The sequence below is a fragment of the Nothoprocta perdicaria genome, unplaced genomic scaffold (assembly GCF_003342845.1).
Source record: "Nothoprocta perdicaria isolate Ctin4 unplaced genomic scaffold, notPer1 scaffold_128, whole genome shotgun sequence".
In the NCBI taxonomy this organism is placed as follows: domain Eukaryota; kingdom Metazoa; phylum Chordata; class Aves; order Tinamiformes; family Tinamidae; genus Nothoprocta; species Nothoprocta perdicaria.
The window spans coordinates 1,218,928-1,239,572 of record NW_020454405.1 but is presented as its reverse complement, the minus strand read 5'-3'; the positions used below and the strand labels follow the sequence as shown (position 1 = coordinate 1,239,572).

The 20,645-nt window shown below is 39.6% G+C and overlaps 1 protein-coding gene across 2 annotated transcripts in view; it reads right to left on the bottom strand.

The window, feature by feature from the left end:
• OSBPL3 (oxysterol binding protein like 3) overlaps positions 1-20,645 on the bottom strand; it is an 85,817-nt gene that overhangs the window by 12,216 nt on the left and 52,956 nt on the right. Inside the window, exons 7-17 of one of the 2 annotated variants that reach the window (XM_026033335.1) lie at positions 19,471-19,597; positions 18,840-18,943; positions 18,598-18,690; positions 17,848-18,004; positions 14,999-15,129; positions 11,707-11,814; positions 8,923-9,057; positions 8,117-8,210; positions 5,258-5,508; positions 4,100-4,237; positions 1,775-1,838 (exon numbers count right to left, since the gene is read on the bottom strand). In XM_026033335.1, the coding sequence (XP_025889120.1) occupies positions 1,775-1,838; positions 4,100-4,237; positions 5,258-5,508; positions 8,117-8,210; positions 8,923-9,057; positions 11,707-11,814; positions 14,999-15,129; positions 17,848-18,004; positions 18,598-18,690; positions 18,840-18,943; positions 19,471-19,597 (1,402 nt within the window). The remainder of the gene's footprint in view (positions 1-1,774; positions 1,839-4,099; positions 4,238-5,257; positions 5,509-8,116; positions 8,211-8,922; positions 9,058-11,706; positions 11,815-14,998; positions 15,130-17,847; positions 18,005-18,597; positions 18,691-18,839; positions 18,944-19,470; positions 19,598-20,645) is intronic. The other variant, XM_026033336.1, reaches the window with a different exon arrangement.

Here is a 20,645-nt window from a genome sequence, read left to right as displayed (position 1 = left end):
TCATGGATCCACACTCCTCTGCAAATGAGCACTGCAAAAAATAGTGTCGGTTTCACAAGGCACAGGAAAACAGTTTCCAAAATAACTGCCCCTGTCAGAACCAGCCTTCCGGCTCGCTAGGGATGATCAAGAGATTTCTGAATGCTGAGACGGAGCAGCTAAGGTCAGTGTGTGATGGGATGACAGCAYTATCCAGAAAAGGAGGAAAAAAAAGCCCAGAGAAGCGTTTTATAGAAATACAAAGATACAAATGCAAGTATAAATTGCATTTAATTTCTTTAGATACAATAGAGCATCTGAATTCCAAGAGCTTTAAGTCCAGTGACAGCTTCCTAAAACCACAGGGCAAATATGCGTCCGATCTCTGAGCTCTGCCCTGCAGCCCTCCTCGCTGCACTCGGGCACGTTGCTTTGCCCCTCTGGCAACGTAGCCGAGGTCTGGCTTCTTTTCATCACACAGACAGCAAAAAGATATCGGTAACCAGAAAGAACCTGCATCACTGACTTCAGGATTAACTTAATGCTAAGCTTTCGAACCTAAATTAAGACAGTCCTATAGCAAGAGCCACAACATTTACAAATTGCCTTTGCATTTTGAAAAAACCATAAATATTGCCTATGTCTGCTACCAGCTCAGCTAGCTGCATTTTCAAAAGAACTGCTGCACCCTGGCCCAGTCTCCTGGGGCATCAGGAGCAGCCCTCAGATTCCTGTTCTCCTTGCTCAGATTCTCAGCTCCTAATTTAGAGATAAACCTTGTTCTCTGCATGGACATTGCAACAGTTGACAGATTAGGTTTCAAGATCTGTTAACTAATAAACCAATCTCTTTAGCTTTTATTAAATTTAGCTTTGATGTAGTTATTTGATTTATATACATAATATTTTTATTTAGTTCTTATATTTTTTTTTAATATGAATACAGCCTTGTATACATAGTATGCAGTTAGTGAGTAAATTTTTGTTCATCTTTACTTTTTGATAAAGAATAAGGGTTTCTTGTCAGGTATTTTACAGAGCTGAGAATTATGCTGCATAATGAAATCAAGACTAACAAGACAGGTGTGATTTCTCTTCAGCGTGGCTCCCTCCACAATAACTATAATGCAGTGAATAGAGTCAATCCTAACAGAATTAAAGGTTATAACATGGCTGCACTGTGAATTAACCAAACTCTGGCTGAAGGATTTAAAGACATTTCAAATGCTGACACCTTCACCAGAAGTTGTTTTTTGTTGGTTTTTTTTTTTCTTTTTTAAGACTGAACGCTAGTCCATCAGCACAAAACCTTACCACACTGTAATAATGCTAATGGAAAAAAAGTCACTGTAAATATCTTTGTTCTGTCATGCACATTTGTGGAAATTATTTTCAAAACAGGACTTCAATAGCCATCTGGGCTCAGGATTTAATTTGCGGTTTTCAAATTCTATTATAGGCTTTTCTGTTTTTTTTTTTTTAATAGCAGGAGGTGAAATTCTTCTCTAGCAAACAAAAAAAGCAAAGAGAAAATAAAAAAGTGCAGAGAAAATATTCCAGAAGATTTCAAGAAACACAGKTGTTTGTACATGAAAAGAATGATTATTTAAAGTTATGAAAGACTTATAAACTCTTGTAATGACACAGCATGCCAGTAATTAAAAATTAGGATTTCTTAGAGTAGTTCTGATACAATTTTAAAAAGTAGGAAATTTCGTCTCTTTCAGCTTTTAGATTTTTCATATTAGACATACAATGAAACCATTAAGGCTGTAAAAGATGGGCTGAAGACTTACCTTGCCAAATAGCAAAATGCACCGACTCAGCATGGCATGCAGAAATAGGTGGATGGTGACTGACCTAATATCAAAATAGGAAAGGAGAAAGAAAAATACATTAACACTTGAACAATTTCCCCCTTTATTTTTCATATGGGGTATTTACAAGTTGCATAGCTGCTTTCCTTTTGCAGTTGTGTCCTGCAGGGGGAGCCAGTAAGATGAGTAAAACACTGAGGCTTAAGAAGCCTTGAAAGAAGTGGCAAGCACTTTTATTTCAAAAAGCCCTATTTTACTCAAGTGGTAATTTAACTTTTTTTTTTTTTTTTTGGAATGCAGTAATTACATTTAGCCTTAGGGCCCYGTTTATATGCTAACAGAAGCTGCACAGAAGTAAAGAAACAAATGGCTAATTCTTCTGTAAATAACTATAAATCCCCCTGATTATGTGGAACAGGACAGTGCTCATCATCTCTGAGAGGACCAAGGGGGCAAAAATCAGGGGAGGAGAAACCATAAAACTCCATCCAGCATCAASTACTACTTTAACAGCAACTCCTGACATCTTTTCTGACCTGAAACTTTAAGCATTTTCTCAGCTCTGGGTAATGGAATATACATGATTAAAAACAACCACCACAATAACAAAGCAAGAACTGTAGATAAACAAACAAAAATACAGTACAGACTATTAAAAGAAAAGAGTAAATCATAAAGTGAGTGCAGAAAGCAGAGGCTGACAGCTTTCCTAGGCCCCGTTCTCTCTTCTGGATGAACACAACCAAGAGCTGACCAGGACCAACTCTTTGTTGTGTAAAGCCTTTCTACAAAGACAACTTAATTTTTGAGTAAAGTTGCTATTTCCTGCTTTGAATTTCAATTCCTAACTGCATACATGGCTCAAATGCAGTTTCACTTTCCTCTTTGCTACCCACTGAGCAACTTTGCTATTGAGCATTTTTTTCACAAGCATCCAGGTCCTAATGACCCCTAGTTGATTAAAAACAATCCCAAAAAAACCCTCCCCCACGGGACTAATTACACTCCGTTAATTTACCCAGGGCAGCACTGTGTTTCCCTCACTTACTTCACCCAGATTAACCCCAGATGCCACTATAATTCATGGGTCAAACATGGCTCTCACTTAAACTGTTATAATTCCAGAATAAGCTCCTGGAGATAAAGTGAGGTTATTCTAAACTCAATCTAGAGACAGAGCAGAATCCCCCCTATTTTATATATTTTGCATATTATACAGATTACACAGCAAGTTATCTACAGCTAGCATCAAAATGCTTGCTCAAGTAATTAGCACGAGTTCCTGATGCAAAGAGGAAGTTTTAATGCTTGCAAGCTGCACGGAATTTCCTTCCTCARACACAGAATTCCCTTCCTAGTATTCCTCTGTTCATATTAATATATTAACTTTACCACTATTTAACTTAAATGCCTTTTATTGCACATAGTATAACAAGAGTTGTTAACAGCCCAAGCCCCCAGTGTTTAAATAAATTCCTCTTTAGAAAGACTAGTCCTTTCACCGATCTATCTAATACTTGGGGGAAACTCTTCTCCTTTCCATCAAACTAACATTAAATTCAGCACCATGCTTTATTTCTTACTTTGTTACTCCAATTGGTTGCAATGGGGTATATACTCTATACATCATCCTAGAATTAGAATAACATAGTGAAGAATCAGACATGTTACTGGAACTTCAAAATTTGATACTTGCCCTTCCTATTTTGCTTTTCATTTTTRTTTTACTTATGCCAGTGACTCATTTCCTGAGCCTAGGAAGGGATCACACAGCGACTCTTTTGTCAGCTGTACAGCGTCTTGTACATCATGTTCTATCCTCAGAGTCGGTCAAAAAATTAATTTTCTAATGGAAGTCTCTTATAAGGCTTTCTCTGATCAAAACTCAAGGKTATGCTACCCTGGCATATACTGCTTGTTGTTTGCAACTACTGGTTGTTTAACTTCTACTTCAGTCTTATTAAGAAGACATTAAACAGCCAAAGATAATACAGTGTTTGTAATGATCCTAAACAGTATAGAGAAATGCAAAGGCACCTACTCCAATAACTGGATATCTGGACTAACCAGAGGGTTTCCTCACTGCCAGATTCAGACATCCCAGAGTCAGATGGATTTCTTCAAAGAATGAAACAATTCGGTTCATTTACAGTTCTGCAGTGTCCCTTGAGTTTTCCTGGGGTCAAACTTTATTTTTGTATTTATTGTTTATTGTATTCGTTATTAATTCCAGAGGATTCTAGCCTTGCATTCAAAATTATGCAGTCTCTCAATAGTAAATTTAAGGGTTGCAGTGCCCAGTACCTGTTCTGCAAAAAACTGGAAACCTTTATCTTCACGAATACATTCATAGGTCTCTCCGAGCACGGGATTAAATGGCTTGCTTCCAGCTCGGTAGTAACTGGATGCATAGGCAGATACTGCAAAGGCAGCTATGTACACCTGGGAATAACACACACACAGTTTTGATTAATTATCCACAGCCACATCCCATTTTTACTATCCATTCTGTTCTTAGAGAAAAAGAAAGAACAAGTTTTCATTTGACATCAGATTCTCTGTAGTCTGCAAAACAGGGAAAAACAAACCTGCATGCCTGCTACAAGCTGAGTGCTAACTCAAACAATGCAGAATTATTTATATCTCAGACAGCCCTTTAAAGGGGCCAAAGATGAAACTGCTGGCATCAAACGGTACAAAAACGTCACCAGCTGAAAACAGCCTTTCTGAACACTGCTGGAAATAACTTGAAACAGCAGAACTGAAATATATACAGCAAAAAGCTGAGAGCCACTGTAAGAGTTTGCATTACAGCTGGATTTTGCAGTTATGGTCCCTGATTCTGTGTATCAGAAAATGGGCATCTCAGCCCACTTGACTAATACCTGAATCCAGCGTTCTGCACTGGCAGCAGGTGACACGATTATTGTGCTCATTATATAGGGATTGCTAAATTTTGAAATCCTGAACATTTCAGAGCAACCCCAGAATCACACAAACATGCTAATAARCAGAGCTCATCTTGTTAATATAAAGAGATCACAGACATGTAGTGCTGGAAGTCCCAAGGTTCTTTACGAACGTATACACTGAGGCTTTCATATGCATGAGGGAAGTATATACCTGTTCAAATCCTCCTTTTTTGCTGTAAATTTTTAATCTYACAGCGGAGAACTTGGTAAACAGAACTAAATTTCTCCTTTGCTTAACCTTACAGGATGGTGAGGTGCYTGAGAAGAGTCACATCCTGTTAAAGCAACTGAAATCAGGCAGGAGAATGAGAGGCTGGGTGTGCGGGCAGGCACAGACACATACACTGTGCTCCAGGCACTCCGAAGACTCTGACTCTCAGCCCAGAGAAAAATGGAACAAACATCTTCATTCTTTGGGCAGACTAGACTATATTATACTCAATAAATATATTCAGTGTTGTTATATACTTGGAGTAAAATGTTTACTTACCATCCTTTCAAATGGATCAGGTGTATGTGCTGCTTTATCTAGCAGTTCACTGTACTCCAGCTCTTCGCAGAGACGTTGCAGGGTGTTAAGCGGTTCATTTAGTTCAACGGGCATGGCCACTTTGGAGAGATCCTTTCCTATGTTATTTCTCAGGATATTCCACAAGCTGATGTTACTTGTATTAGGACATGGAGCTGGTAAACACGTTCTCCGTTTGGAATGGCATCCAATTCCACTTTCAGAAATACAATCTGAAAGGAAATGGCAAGACAAATAATCAATTCGCTGGTTACAGTTGATACTTTAATGCATATTTGCAAAGGAGACAAAACAGTCCTTTTCTTTATTAAAACTTTCTTCCACCCCGCCACTGCATTCAAGTATTTTCCTTACGGTGTGAAAACACCATGCTATAAAATGGTAAAATTAAGTTTTTAATTTCAATAAATTTTAACTAAAAAAACCTCAATGCACAACTGAATCATAAACATTTAACAGAAAATTTGCCTTCTTTCTCTTAAAGATTGTAAGAAAAGTCTCAGGTTTTCTGCTGAATTTGAAAAGGTAAATATTTCTAATCATCTTATTTGCAAAAGAAATTTATTCCTATACATTTAAGTGACATAAAATCTCTCTCCTTGACAGAGCTTCAATTAAACTGACACTTCTCAGAAGACAAGGTATAACTTCCAGATCCAAGTGTCAAAACATCTCCTATGTATCAYTGCCTATTTATCTGAATACTCCTACTGGGGAAATTTTCTATGTCACAGGTTTGCCTGCAGGCTTTTTGACAATGGTCTGCATATATTATATGCAGAATAAAGCATTTTAAAAATATTAGTGATGTTAGCTTCTAGATACACCCATATTCTGATGGAGAAGTGGCCTGTTTTAAAGGTGGAAAAGCTGAAGCAACTTCTCTGGAGACCATCTAGTCCAATGGTGCTGCTCAGCAGGGTCGCCCAGAGCCCCTTGCACAGGATTGTCTCCCATCAGCTGCCAAATGTCTCCAAGGAGGAAACTCCACCGTCTCTCTGGGCTGCCCTGTTCCATGCTCTGCCACCCTCACAGTAAAAAGGGTTTTCCTTATATTCAGGCAGAGCTTCCTGAACACATGRRAAAAACGTTTTACGGCTTTCCCCAGAAAGCTTTGTCTTGGAGACGTGGAAGCAGCAGGTCTCCTGCCCAAAGGAATGTGCCCAAGGAATCACTGCTCTTAAATGAAGTTTCAGCCACTTCCTCCATTGCTCCACTGGGGGAAGCACCAGCCCAGCAGTGCTTGAAATAGTGGCAAACAGCAGAAAACCATGAGGGCTGGCTTCCCTATCACTGCCATGAACGCCAGCCAGTGCCTCAGAGGGAGGTTTTCAAGGATAAGCAGCATCCTCCAAGTTTTGAGGACAAACTTTCTATCTTTCCTGCCATTCACAAAACCTGAAGTTCTAACATCTGCTGTGACCAAGTTATTTCCAAACTGTTTTCATTACAAACTCTTCCTTTTTGCATAAAAAGCCCACAGTCATTATGAACATGAAAATAAAAGAAAATCTTAACAGTACATCTTTTTTCAGGAAGGCTAAGAAGTCACCTTCTATATCTCTCTATTGCAAAAATGTATTTATCATCAGAAGGGGCCAGAAATGAAAGTTTCCTTGGACACTTCAGGAGAAAGGGGATATCTGAAGAGCAAGATTAGCGCTAATAATCTGTTCTTGTTCAGAAGGGCTCTCTGAAATGGGATTAGGCCACGTCCTTTGACAATTTCCAGCTGCACCCTGAATCTGTGTCAATGTGACTATGTACTCCAGATCAGCCCATTATCTGGGGTAAACTGGTGAGGCTCCATCCGCCCAACATAAAGCAGGGGGGCTCCAYGAGGCAGCTCCGAAACAACCACAACATCGAATTTGACCAGCCTTGGGAAAACAAATGTGCATGACTCCAGGATGCAGCCGGATGCGGGAAACCCAACGCTGCGCATTCATCTGCGCACTGAAGTGCAACGTTCCCGTCTGTGATACAGATCAACAGCTCTCACTAATCTCCTTTAAGGTTTCTGCTGCTTGTTCAGTGGTTAGTTTAATCAGAGAGGTTACTTACATGCCAAGTTTTCTACGCAATAAATCCCTCTTTTATCATCCACAATTCCCCAGAAAAAAAGTTGTGGTTCCCAGCTGTGCTTTGCAAACGCTGTGACAAATGGCAGCAGCACTGGAGGACTTTTAAAGAGAGGGGCATATTATGACCAGCTGGTCTGACCTTGGCTATTAGAGTGGACAGAGGATTTCTTTGTAATCCCATGTCTTCTGGTTCAGCTAGAGCCCACCAAGGCAAAAGATATCAAATGTGATTATTAACAGGCGTAGCAGGCTGCCCAAAGGACAGAGACTACCAACCAGAAGCACAGGAAGATGCTGCTAACAGAGAAGAGCTTCCATGATAATCCTTGTTTAAAAGAGTAGAAACCGAACAGCTTCACTTACCTTAACAAAAAAAAAAAAAAATCTTACTTTTTAAACAGATACAAAATACAAAAGATATTGAATTTAAGCTAACCTAGGCACAGAGGGACTGACTGTTCCRTGAAGATGGTCGATAAATGGCAGATAGTGTGGAAGCACTGTTAGGCAAAACTGAGGAATAAATATAGAGAGGAAACAATGTTCCAGTCAGCAGAAATGGGTGGCACAGCTTGGATAATTAGTATATTTTGACCAATTCYTCTTTTTTTGTTTCTGTCTCCAGTTAGTAATGTTAAATATTAGAAAACAAAACAAAAAATAAAAACAGAAAAAAACAGCATAACTAAAAATGCAACCTCTTTCAGAGCACAATTCAACAAAACCCTGAACTCACCTAAAGTTTGCCTTTCATTCTCCATGTCGTTGCTTAGGTTATCTTCTGAGACATTGTCACTGATATCACTTACATAGGAATCATCGTCTGATACCTAAGTGTGGGGCAGGGAAAGAAAGCCAGGTCACTCATTAAAATAACYCCTCATGAACATTAGAATCATTACTTCAACAACCATTGCTATGGTTAACAAATTTGAACTGTTCACACTGTTCTTCAGAAGTGCTGAAAAGTGCTAAGCAGGTCAAGGACAAAACTGAGTTTGGGAGAGATCAACACCACTGACACACTCAATGACTCTTCCAGTGCAATGATAGTTCATCATTGCATCCGCCAGATCCCGCCACAAGCCAAATCTCCCTTTCTATCAAGACCTCAGCCTTTTAGGGAGTCCTGGAGACAGGATAAAATGGGTTACTAAGTTTCAGCACACACTGTATCAGCCCCAAGGTAACCTGTCGCTACCATACAGACAGGTATGAATATGTATTTCTCTCATACACTTAAGWACTTGTATGAGGACACAAGGTGGTCAGTACAATACAAACACTACCTGCACAGCACACTATGCACAAGCCACCTGTTTGACATTTTCCTTAACGGGCAACTAGGACTTCTCCATAATGCTTAACTCTATTTTACTGTGAAGGAAAAATGACAACAAATAACTACACGTGGTGTATTAATTTTCAAAGGATTTCACTTTCTGACAGTCATCTGATTTCCACTTAGCACTTGGAAGGACCAAAGGTCAAGTAGCAGATAATGAATTACAGCAGAAYGATGTCTAGTCTTAGGGCTCAGACCTCATTTTCTGAAGAGCTGGCGGACAGCAGGACCTCCTGGGCATCAAAAAATTCTGTGAGGGAGTCAGCAATAGACAGTCTGCTTTCATTGGAGATCTGGTGAACCAGACCTCTGCTTTCTTCTCTTGAATTTTCCTGTTTAAAAGAAACAAAATGCCTTGAGAGGAAAAAAGAGCRTTCAAAAAAAAGCAAACCTACAACTATATAACATAAAGGGCTGTAAAACATTGGGAGAAGATTGCACATGCTGCTCTGCAATTTCTTGAGAGGTAACATGTGTTTCAAAGATGGGATTAAAGAAAGAGAAAGACAGGCCAAAAAAGAAAGAAGAAAGCAATGCACATTCAGTAAGTTATGGCACTGTATGTGCATTTTCCTCCTAAAATCAGATGTAAAAACCACAGTGAGTATGAGTGATTTATTTATCAAGATATATGCAAGCATATATCCCCCAGAAAGTCCCCAACCTGCAAAATTCCTGCCTCTATACTACATAGTAGATTCAAATTTTCTTCTGATCTCAGCAAACGGATGATTCTCTTCCTCCCTTATGCCAAGGGATGCAGGGCTGTGCACAATTCAGGAAGGCAAAGAAGGTTTCTGCACAGSAGCAGTGTTTTCCTAGCTCTCCTTCTTCACCTACACTTGATTTCTTTCCATGCTGTGTTAATAGATCAAAACTACACCTGAAGCAAAACTCTGCTAACCAGAAGTAGCAGAGTCAATACCAGAAATACCAAAGCTATAGAAATGACACTGTTTTTATCATGGCTGTCATATTTGACCACCATGGAGATCTCAGGATCTTTTATAATGTATAAGTCCTAAGTGCTGCATAGATGGTTGGCGTTAGAAGAGTTCCAATAGGTTGTCTATCAAAAGTGAGACAAGCAACAAGACTCGTTGCTACAGTAAAGCCCTGGGGAGGCCTGTGCAATGCTGTTTCCCTTCCCAACTCCACCAGCACTAAAGAAAAATATCAGCTGACCAAAGGGTGGCAGTAGGTGCCAGCGTGCGGGCGCCTTCGTGTGTCCTGCACAAGATGATTCCCTCACTAGTGACCAGGGCTGCCCTCACCGCCCTATTTCTGCAGGGTGAGGGTGACCTTTCAGGAGGGGGAATGTTGGCTGCAGGCCACCACCAAAGACMTCTGCTTTACTAGTAATAACCTACCATACCTGTGTAACATGCCTTACTGGTACTCTTACAGCAGTCTCCATGCACCTAACACTTCACCATTTCCACTCKTTTAGCACATTCTTTGCTTCTTATCAGTTATAGTCCCAGACTGTTGATAGTCCCAGACTATTTGATACAACACTGTAGTGGTTACGTTCAGAACTATACACAGCAAGCAAATTGCACTTAATCTGATCAGTCTATAATCAAACACGATCCATTTTCTTCTGAGGCAGAGAGATTTCAGGAATCCTGCTGATGGGGGAACAGTAACTGTCAGCACGTGAAAGCTGTTTCTTGCACACTTGATGCCAAGCATCAAGAAAATAGGCAACCCCAAGCTCTTTCTGTGGGAAGGCAGAGACATTGCTCTGCAAGCCAAAAAAAAATCTATATCCTCAGTCAAACTTAAGATGGAACTTGTTCAGCCTAAGTCAGTTTGCCCTTCAGCTTGATCCAAAACCACGTCATAGGGAATTTGTGAATGGAAGCCTTAGAGGTTCTCTTGAAAGGTATTTTTAGCAAGTCTGCATGTGTTGTACAGAATGCGTTTCAGAAATATTCTATTGTCATTGCAAGGACTTCCACTAAATGAGAAAAGAGAGAAGTGCTGAGAATAAAAAGAATTAAGCATTAATGCTTCCCTGGACGTCAGCCCAGGCGCTGCTCAGACTCTCACAGGGTTAAAAGAACAACCCATCTGCAAGATCYATCAACTATTTCCCCCCCACAGTCTATGCTCAAATCCCAGCTCTATTAAAGAAATTATACTAGAAGAAACAAACAGACTGAATGACTAAATGCTCTATAATATAAAGAGAACGAAAACAATCTGTTATAAGGGGGAAAAAAAGACCAGTATGATATCCATTTAACTTCTAATGRCAGATTTAGAATAAATGCACAACAGAAATTTCTGTATGAGTTAACATTAGGGAAAATCCATCAGAAATAACAGTCTTCGTTTCCCCTCATTAGCACTGTTAAGATCTAGATATTATGAATATAAATGCATCACATCCATATGCAGTCTGTGACTGTGGGAAAGCTGAACATCAGCATATCTCTAACTGGTTAACTGGCCGTGTAGAAGACACGGTGCCTTCACACACAGAGACTAAACTGCTCTTGTCTCTGTTTCTCACGTCTTCGTTCCCCTCATAAAGCGCCCAAGAACCTAAATGAGACCAACGCTGGCCAGTCCCCTGGGCTGGCAGTATTAAGAGTGGCAACAGAAAGAACTATAGAGCTTGAGAGCTGGGAACTATGGAGTTTGGAAATGGGAAAAAGGAGAGAAAAACTAGCACCAAGGAAGCACTGGGAAGCTCTGTTCATGCTGAATGGGCAGCAGGCAGGAGCTGAGCGAGAATACAGGAGCTAGCAGCGAAAAGCAATGGAAGGGTGAGCAGGAAAACTGCTTACAAGGAAAGTCTTTAAATATTACACAATGCATCATCCAAAATGATTCATAACCACGAAAGCAGCATCTTTTTTTGCTAACACAATACGCTGCAGGGAAAACATCAAGATGTAGCTACGCAACACTGTCTAGATGTAGGGGCTAGAGGCAAGGGAGGTCACTGAAAGAGGAAAAGCCATACCCACCTGCACCAAATCTGGGCTTGATTTTGCATTAGATGCTGAATCAAGGATCATAGATTCGGCATGTATTCTGCGTAACCGGTCTTTAAGATCTGTGTTTTGTGCTATTGCCTGGAACATTTAACAAAAATATTGGGGCTATGAAGTTCTCTCAACTAATTTGAACAGCGGCTTTACTGTGCAAGGGGAGAACAGTATTTAAAGTGAAGAATAAAATACCAACATCATCAAACAAGCTTCCACTGGTCCAGCAAATCATTTATTATAGATGCTTCAACCCGTGTTCCTTCTCAAATTGAAACTATTTTTTGTGCAGTGTGAGAGGAAAAGGCAAAGTTGGAGAACAAAAGCCAAAGGGAGCTTGGAYATTTCAAGTTAAGGGACTGGGACTATGGGACTGTTAAAGGCTATGAGGTTCTGCAAGCTGATTTATTGGGTTATAAACATTTATAATGCATCTTGGTTGGTTTCCAGCTCCCTTCCCCTACACCAATCTAACCTCTCTCACTCTTAATTTATACTCCTGTCCCCAGCCAAAGTGATGTTTCATTTTCCCATCAACCTGATGTACTAACAGTTCCTTGAGTCTGCTGCTGACATGGAAATACATTAAATTTGGGCCTGATTTGTAACATGAAGTTATCTACTCCTTTTGCAGCTGCACTTCAATCACAACTGTGCTACTAGACTAGGCAAGGATGTAGAAAACAGTTTGGAAGAGTGAAAGATGACTATTACACATGACATTGTCCTGCCCAGAATTCCAGCAAGCTGATTTGGTTCTGCAGGATCAAACTGAAATCCGAGAAAGCCACAGAGCTGTTCCCTGTGCAGCCTGCAGATGGCCAGGCTGAGCAAGATTAACTTCTCCACGAAGAAAGAAACAAATASAATTAAATACAAATACCATGATTTGAAATATTAGCATTCTATCTGCACACTATTATATATCAATACCACATTGCAATAGTGTTTATGTTTTACTCCTTTGAAATTATATGCAAGTATTCCTTTAMATTAGTTCTAGTAGAAATCTCTGCAGATAATAAAGGTGAAACAGCCCATACTTTGTTCCATTTCAAGCATGGAGACACTCCTACGAACAAGAAGGAATCTTTCATTCACACTAYTATAAGTACACATAATATCGTAAGACTATATAACAGTAAGTTTTTCCTTTTCCAGGATTGTTTTTATCTTGCTCATAGGGGAGTTTCATCTTGCACATTTGGAGAGGACTGGGAGAGTTAACACCACAACCAGGAAGAGGTGCAATTTGTGTCCCAACAGCCTTGCAGGAGAAATGATCAGAAGACAAAACAACGACTTTTACTGCACGCTCTGGTAAGAGCTACTTTTTGCTGTCATTGCTGCCCRCAATAAAAGCTTGTATTAAAAAAGTTACAAATTTTAACTATAAAAGAACAACAACAACAACAACCACCACCACGCTAAATAACAGTCCCTGTACTGCAACACAATTCTAGCCAAGCTAGTGATTTTAGTGTATCCAGCACAGAAGTGAGGGGGATGCCACAGCCCCTGCAATACCCATTTTCACTGTTCACCTGATTAAAGCCCCCTGCCACAAACTCCTCCACAAACACCTCTTGATGGCTGGAACAAACTGAAGATTTCTGTRCTGCCCACTTTGGGGATGGGAATCAATACTCGGATGTGGAGAACCTTCCAATTACCCCTCCGCTTTCTCCCCCAGATATTTCTGATTTCAGCAGCATTTTTTGTGGAGAGTAGACGTGGGCTCAGGAACAACAGCAGGCTCAGAGTTAYGGTGGTGGGGAATGGGATTATCTCCTGACTCTGCATATGGAATTCAAATATAGACATCGACTATTCCCTTTGAGAAGTGATCAAACGGACAACTTTATGTATTACACCTGCTTTTATATATATAAATATATATASATAAAACATATATGAAATTAAACAGCTTTCTTAAAAAGGATTTTGCAACTTTCAAGGTCTGCCACAAAGATTTTTCTTTCTTCTACTGTATGTCAGTAAGAAGGTACTTTTCTCCCATTATTTCCTTTTCTAGGACTGCACGTAGCTCAAGGATAGTAGCTTACTGACAAAGAGGCAGAGGAAAAGCTGCTAATTTTGACTACTCTCAACCTGTCAGACAATTTTGGTTTTTTGTTCCTCATGAAGACAAATTGAAATTACCAACAGACACTAAGTCAAAGTCAGCAGTGAAAGGCTTTCTGCCAAGGAACAGTCTCAGAAATGTGGCAAGTTTATCATACATTTCCAGAGGCCTTCAAAGGATACTCATCCTTCCCGCCTACTCTCTGCTGCATGGTCTGGGGTGACCGTATTTCTGCTGGCATCAGGGCTTTACAGAGATCCTTTGAATACAGKTACTATGCAACAGGCTTCAGGTCTCTCCAAATTCTGTGCAGGCACCAYGACCTCTTAAGGTCCAGGGAAAGAGATACATTATAAGCTAAAAACTCTAATCACATCTAGCTGTTGTACAGCAAAGGACAATTTCTATTTCAATGAAATTCTAGTATTACCTGTGCCACATTTGCCAGTGCTAGAATCACTGCTGCCTCTGACCAGGAATTTGCAGCATCCCCASAAATGTTAAGACCTTGGTAACGATGGCCCTCATTATGCTGARACTGGATCGTTATCTGACTGATAAATCTGATTGTGAAATCCTAGTCTTGAGCAACTACAAAAATCACACCTACCAAGCAAAACACATTTTACAGAGCAGAATCTCTTGTCATTAGAACTCTACTCCAAGAGCTCCTTTGCTGTTCTCAGGCAACTAGCAGATAATTAAGGTTGCAAGCCAATACAGACAAATTGTACTTGCTTTATAGTATCTCAGTGCAGCACAGTGAAGCTCAAATGAGTTGAAGGGACAGACAGGCACTATCCAGACCTGACTTCACACCAAATAATGTTTTGACTACTTGAGTGCTGTTTAAGAAAAAAAAAATGCAACCTTCCAGACTTGAGTGAGTAAAACAAGTCCCAGAGAGAAGGCAGACACACTGCAACAGAACAGCCCTCTGATACTCGCCATCGAAACACACAGATTATATGGCACACCTAGATAGAGCTGTCATGTCAGTGATTTCACATTTCCTTCATATCTTAGGAAAAAAAATCTCTGAAAAGCACTGAATACAATGCCACACTATGCTGAATAMTGGAATTCTAGCAGAGAAAAGATACTAAAGAAAAAGGTATTAGCTTGTATAAAATTTAAGAGTGACTGATGACAACGACACTTGCTGAACTTCAGCACGGCACTTACGGATGTTAAGGCATTCTTCAAGCCAACTATTTGTGCAGATGGAGACAGGGATGCATCATGTTCCAGCATCTGYTTCAGCTTCTCTCTCTCTGCAGATATGGTGCTGAAAGCTGACTTCAAGGTGAAGAAAACTAGAACCATTTTGTAAAATATGACAGTTAAAACAACCATGAATTCTGTACAGCCAAGTAACGTAAAACTTCAGTGAAACAACATTTATGGTGACAGAAACTAGAATCTAGGTTGAGAGATTCAGGGCGGGTTAAGAAYAAGCAATATTAATGAAGGTTATAGAGTAGATATTTAGTAGCAGAAATGTTTATGGTGAATGCTACACTGTTGACTATATTAGCCATATTCAAAATTATTCTGATCATTTGTGACAGATGACGGCAAAGCTAACTAACCACATCTGCTCCTCACTTGCTTTTTGTTTCCCAATTAGCTGGAATCTTCAGACAGTCCTGATTATTCCACATTCATTTATGAAATTCAGTGGGGTAGAAAAGGGGAAACGAAGGGGAGGAAGAAAAACAAGAAAAAAACAAGTCAAGAAAGCAGCTATGGCATTTACTGTGCTATAGTTAGGACAGGCTAGTATTTTGCTCCCMAACAAGTAAAAATGTGATCCTGAATTTGTTTGTCTCTTTTGGGGATAAGGAAATTCCAGCTTTAACGTTAGACAATTTAATTACTCAAAAGGTAAGATGTGTAATGTTTAGTGTGCATGCTATGCTGCTACTTGCATCCCTTTCTGACTTGTTACTAAACTGAGACATGCAATTCAAACAAATCATGCAAGCTGAAAAGTCACTAGATTTTTTTAAAATGGAGCAAACCTTTCTCATTTTCTGACTTTTGGAACTCCTTCTCCGAGTTTTTGTTTTATTTTTCTTTAAAGTACCATAAGGAATAAATSCTCTAAGTAATGTACCTTTAAGATTTCAGCATTCATCTACCTGGCAAATTACAGTATTTGCAAGAGCCTGGTCAAGTCTTGCTGTAAAGTCACAAGAACTGGCAATGAAAGATTCACCAATTCACAGCGAACCAGAGATACAAAATTTGCATACGAGGGCATGTCTATGTTCATGCCAGATGAAAACAATAAGAAAAAAGAAACTTTAGTATCTCTCTCTCTCCCCCAGTCACGCACACAGTATTAACCTGAATAATTATTAATCTACTTGAGCATCTAAGGCATCCTATTTCACTATTTTTATACAAAAAACAAACAAACAAACAAACAAAAAAACTCCCAAGGTGCATGTGAACATTGCAAACTATTGCCATAGTTAATTCTCATACTATAACCTGTTTCAAAAACTCTTTAACATTATGTCAAGTGAGAAGGAAGGATGCATTCATTATCATGCACTTCACATTAGGCTTTCCATGKGAGGAGGAACTTCTTCCCTGTGAGGGTGACAGAGTCCTGGCACAGGCTGCCCAGAGAGTCTCTTTTTCTGGAGTCTCTTTTTCTGGAGATCTTCCAAACCCGCCTGGATGCCAGCCTGTGCCCGGTGATCTGGGTGTCCCTGCTGGAGCAGGGGGTTTGGACTAGATGATCTCTAGAGGTCCCTTCCAGCCTCAACCATTCTGTGATTCTTTCACATGTGGATAACATGACCAGAATCCTCAATAATAAGCTAACATGTCCTTTAAGAAACTACATACTAACTTAAATTTGCAAGAATCATTACAGATGAAAGGCCTAAAATTACATTTTGTTTAATTTGTATCAAAAGATACAACAATTTTTTCCTTCAAAACATTTTTTTTTCAGAGTGGCAATAACACTAAGCAACTGTGAGAAAAAAACCTTTATAAATTGCTACTGCATTAAATAGCACCTAGTTACCTGTGCCTCAAATGCAGGGATCAATCYGACCACAACTTATACACAGTCATTTTGCTTAAGATGATACTGAAGAGATCTCTTCAGACAGTGACTCTTGCAACAGCTCCCSATCACCATCATTTTTCTTTTTTTAAAACATACACCAGTTTTGACTACATTTGACTTTACAAGCTTTACCACAGAGGCAGATTCTGGCCTTACATAACAGAATCAAGACATCTCACCACCAGTGAGGAAAAAGATCAAGCAAAGAAGGCTTAATGCWAACACCAGTCACCATCATTGCAAGAGGGGGCAGAATCGACTCCAAGAGCTTYTCAGAGAGAAATGCACACATTTGTGCCTTTCCTTACCAAGATCACTTAAACCATTAAGCTATTCCTGGTGCAAGAGTGATGGAGCAAAGCATTGCTAAGGGAAAAAGTGATTTTGCAGAGAACAAATATTTCGAGTTACGTTGCTCCTCTGACTACTTCACGTGATTTTACTCCTCTGTATTCACTAAAATGAGTTCACTACCACAGGAACCCTTTCATCATCGACAAATCTTGACTGATACATAGGGAACCATCCCAAATACACAAACATACACGTGCTCATACACACACACACACACACACACACACACACACACACACACACACACAGGTGGATGCACACACACAGTATAATTTGCTGCTGTATTTATAGCAACAGATTTTCAGACTTTCATTTTCTGGCAGTAAATACAATCAATTTCTGGCACATAAAGCACAAGACAGAAAGTCCTAAAAAGCCACTTGATGATTAGTCCATTTTTCCCTCTGGATCAACTCAAGACTTCAACATTTGCAATTCCACAAGGAACTATGGGAAGAAGGGTGCTTCAGGYTTTTATTTATTATTATTATTAAATGATTAAACAGAAAGCAGCATCAGAAGGCAAAGAAGATCTCAGAATCTAAGAAGATGTGTTGCAAATCCACAAATGAAAGRGAATATAATTTACCTTTATGTGCAATGTGAAATAAGTCTTCTTGCATTTTAGTAAATTCTGATGATGTTTCAGAGCCATCAGAGTAATTTTTCTCCTCTACAAAATCTATAGTAGATAAATTAGGATTGGAAGCATGTAGTCTCATCGGCGCAGAAAATACTGAAGGCACCTGTAARGATATCCATATGTGGCATTTTTACAAACTGTCAAGAAAGCTTTTGTTATCATCGCTACTGGATTAGATGCTGGAGGCACCAGAAATGGAAGAACTATCAGTAAGGAACAGGTTTGGAACAAGTGACAGCTGGCAAATGAAATCACAGGTGCAACTTTGCACAAGATGTCATACATGGAGAACTGACAAAACTCCAAAGACACAAGACCTCAGCGAGCTACCACATGTGCCTGTTTTCCCTTGCTTATAGATACCTAAGGACAAGGGATCTAGAAAAAAAGTTTTCATAACTATTTTTTAAAACTGTGCCCAGAATTTGCAGAGATCTGCGCTGCAGAAAACAAACAACAACTGGATGTAGATTGAAAACACGTAAACTTCATGGTCAGTCTTTTGAATCAGCCAGCAGAGATCCTGATACAATGTAGGTTTCAAAGACTATGCATTTTGTCTAACGCATCACAGTTTAAGATGGGCTATCACAGGAGACTACTTAGAAAGGATTCAGATTTCCTAAACTACCAGGCTAAGAACTAATGAAAAACAGTATCCGGGGAAACAAAGACTACAAAAACGACTGAAGTTACCTGTAACATTCCCTTAGGCTCTTTCCCAACAACTCTGGATCGCCACCTCCTGTGTGTTCTTTTCTCCTTTTTAGGGCTTTCAAAAGGTCCAACCTTTTAACAACACACAGCACAAAAGTAATATGGTTTGCCAAAGAACCAGACAAGACAAGAAGAATTAGATTTATCCTGTGCTTGTTTCTTTYTGATCCCTTGGAATGGCAAGGGAGAAGTTTTGTTTGTTTTTAATTTAAACAACAAACCTGTATAGCATTTATAGCAGGTGCTGAGTACGTCCTGTGAAGAACATCCATACTCTGTAACAGCTGGTTCATTTCCAGTAAATATGTGTGACAGTAGGAAAGGTCTGTTTTGAACAAAAAAGTATTTTCAGTTCTTCTGAAGTAACACACACACTAAAAGATTTTGTCCATTCACAGCTTAGTCTAATTTTCATTTTAATTTGTAGCTAGCTTAAGTTATTCTTGGACAAATAGTAGATTACTAGATTACTGAAGTGAAGTTTCTGTATATGTGTGTATGTACATATATAACTACACACAAAATGCACTGAAATATTCAGGTTCCTTTAAAAGGTCCCAAAAACTTGAGGTAACCACATTCAAAATTATTACTCCTTTCCGATACAAGCGAATAGCCAGTGAACAACCACTCCTTCCTTCCCTCCAATTTCAGAGAATGTTTTAACTGTAATGACCACTTATGCTGTGCTCCTGCCATTTTCAGGGACAATCAGGGGATACATTCAGTGCTTTTCTTGTGTGTGTTTTCTTTTTAAGATCAAACAAGAAGCAATCTCAGAAGTCACATAATTAAGTTGYGATTATGTAAAATCACATTAGAGTCTTTGCAATTTCCTTCACACATCCTTACCCCTTGAGCATTTTTCCATGTCTTCAGAAGACTGTAGCCAAGATGGAATCCGGGACTCATTACTTGAATAGGAAAAAGACAAGCTGCCTCCAGCTGACACTGAGCTCTGCTTGGTCAAGCTGCCTGCCTGTTCGAGGACAGCAAAAGAACTTTTAACACACAATATTTTACTGCTCTTCACAAACATCTTGTAAACCAGTGGTTGAGGTAGATAATCACTGCCAAAGACCGCATTACCAACTTAAAAGAAACAAGCACTGAAACTATTTTAGGCATATAGTTATTGGGCATAAGAGCATAATGTTGGATATCATAATGTATTAAGRAAGTTGACTGCCAGTAGTCGAAAAACAGATACCGAAGGAAGCACAAAATTTGCTGAAAATTAGATTTTGAGGAATGCCAAATATCTGCACCAGTTAAATCATTTTAGAATGACTACAATACCAGACATGACACAGGACCAAGGGAAGATATTCTGTTCCTCCTCCACTCTTCCAAAGAAACTCTTTCAAAAAATCTCCAGAATTCAGATAAATTAGGGGCATGAGCAGGAAGAAAGAAGGAAAAATCCATTGCCAAGGAACAGGGAATGGATCTAGTCTGTATGGCTCCACTTAGCTTACTTTTGTCAGGATGGCTAAAATTTAGAATCAAGTATTCTATATAAACATGTATAGACACATACATCCTCTCCTCCCAGACTTGAAGATTGGCTATTATGTGTTTCTAAAAGCAAATAAAATGCAAAGATTATTTGATATACTTAAAGAGTGAATTACTGGATTGATAGCTACTAGCATTAACCTAAGGTTGGCATAAATTAGCAAATCTTCAGTAACTTCAGTAAAACTAAGGTTTAACAGCAGTTTAAAAATTATCCTTTTTTTTCCACATCAAAATAAGTAGGACTTCTTTGCAGTGCAAATCTGGATTAATAAAGGTGAATTCAAGCCTTTTATTGCAAAGAAGAAATGGTTATTGCWCCGGACAGCAGTGCTGCTGAAACTTCAAGTTCCAGTAAGTTAACAGGCAGCTTGCAGCTGGGTGCTCACACAGCAGCATGCGTGGTTTTGTTTGGAGCGCACAGGCACACCGACACCGCGGGGTTTGCCCCTGCCTGCAACGCAGCCGCCGCGCGGGGTGTGGGGGCAGCGCGGGGCGGGCAGGCCCCA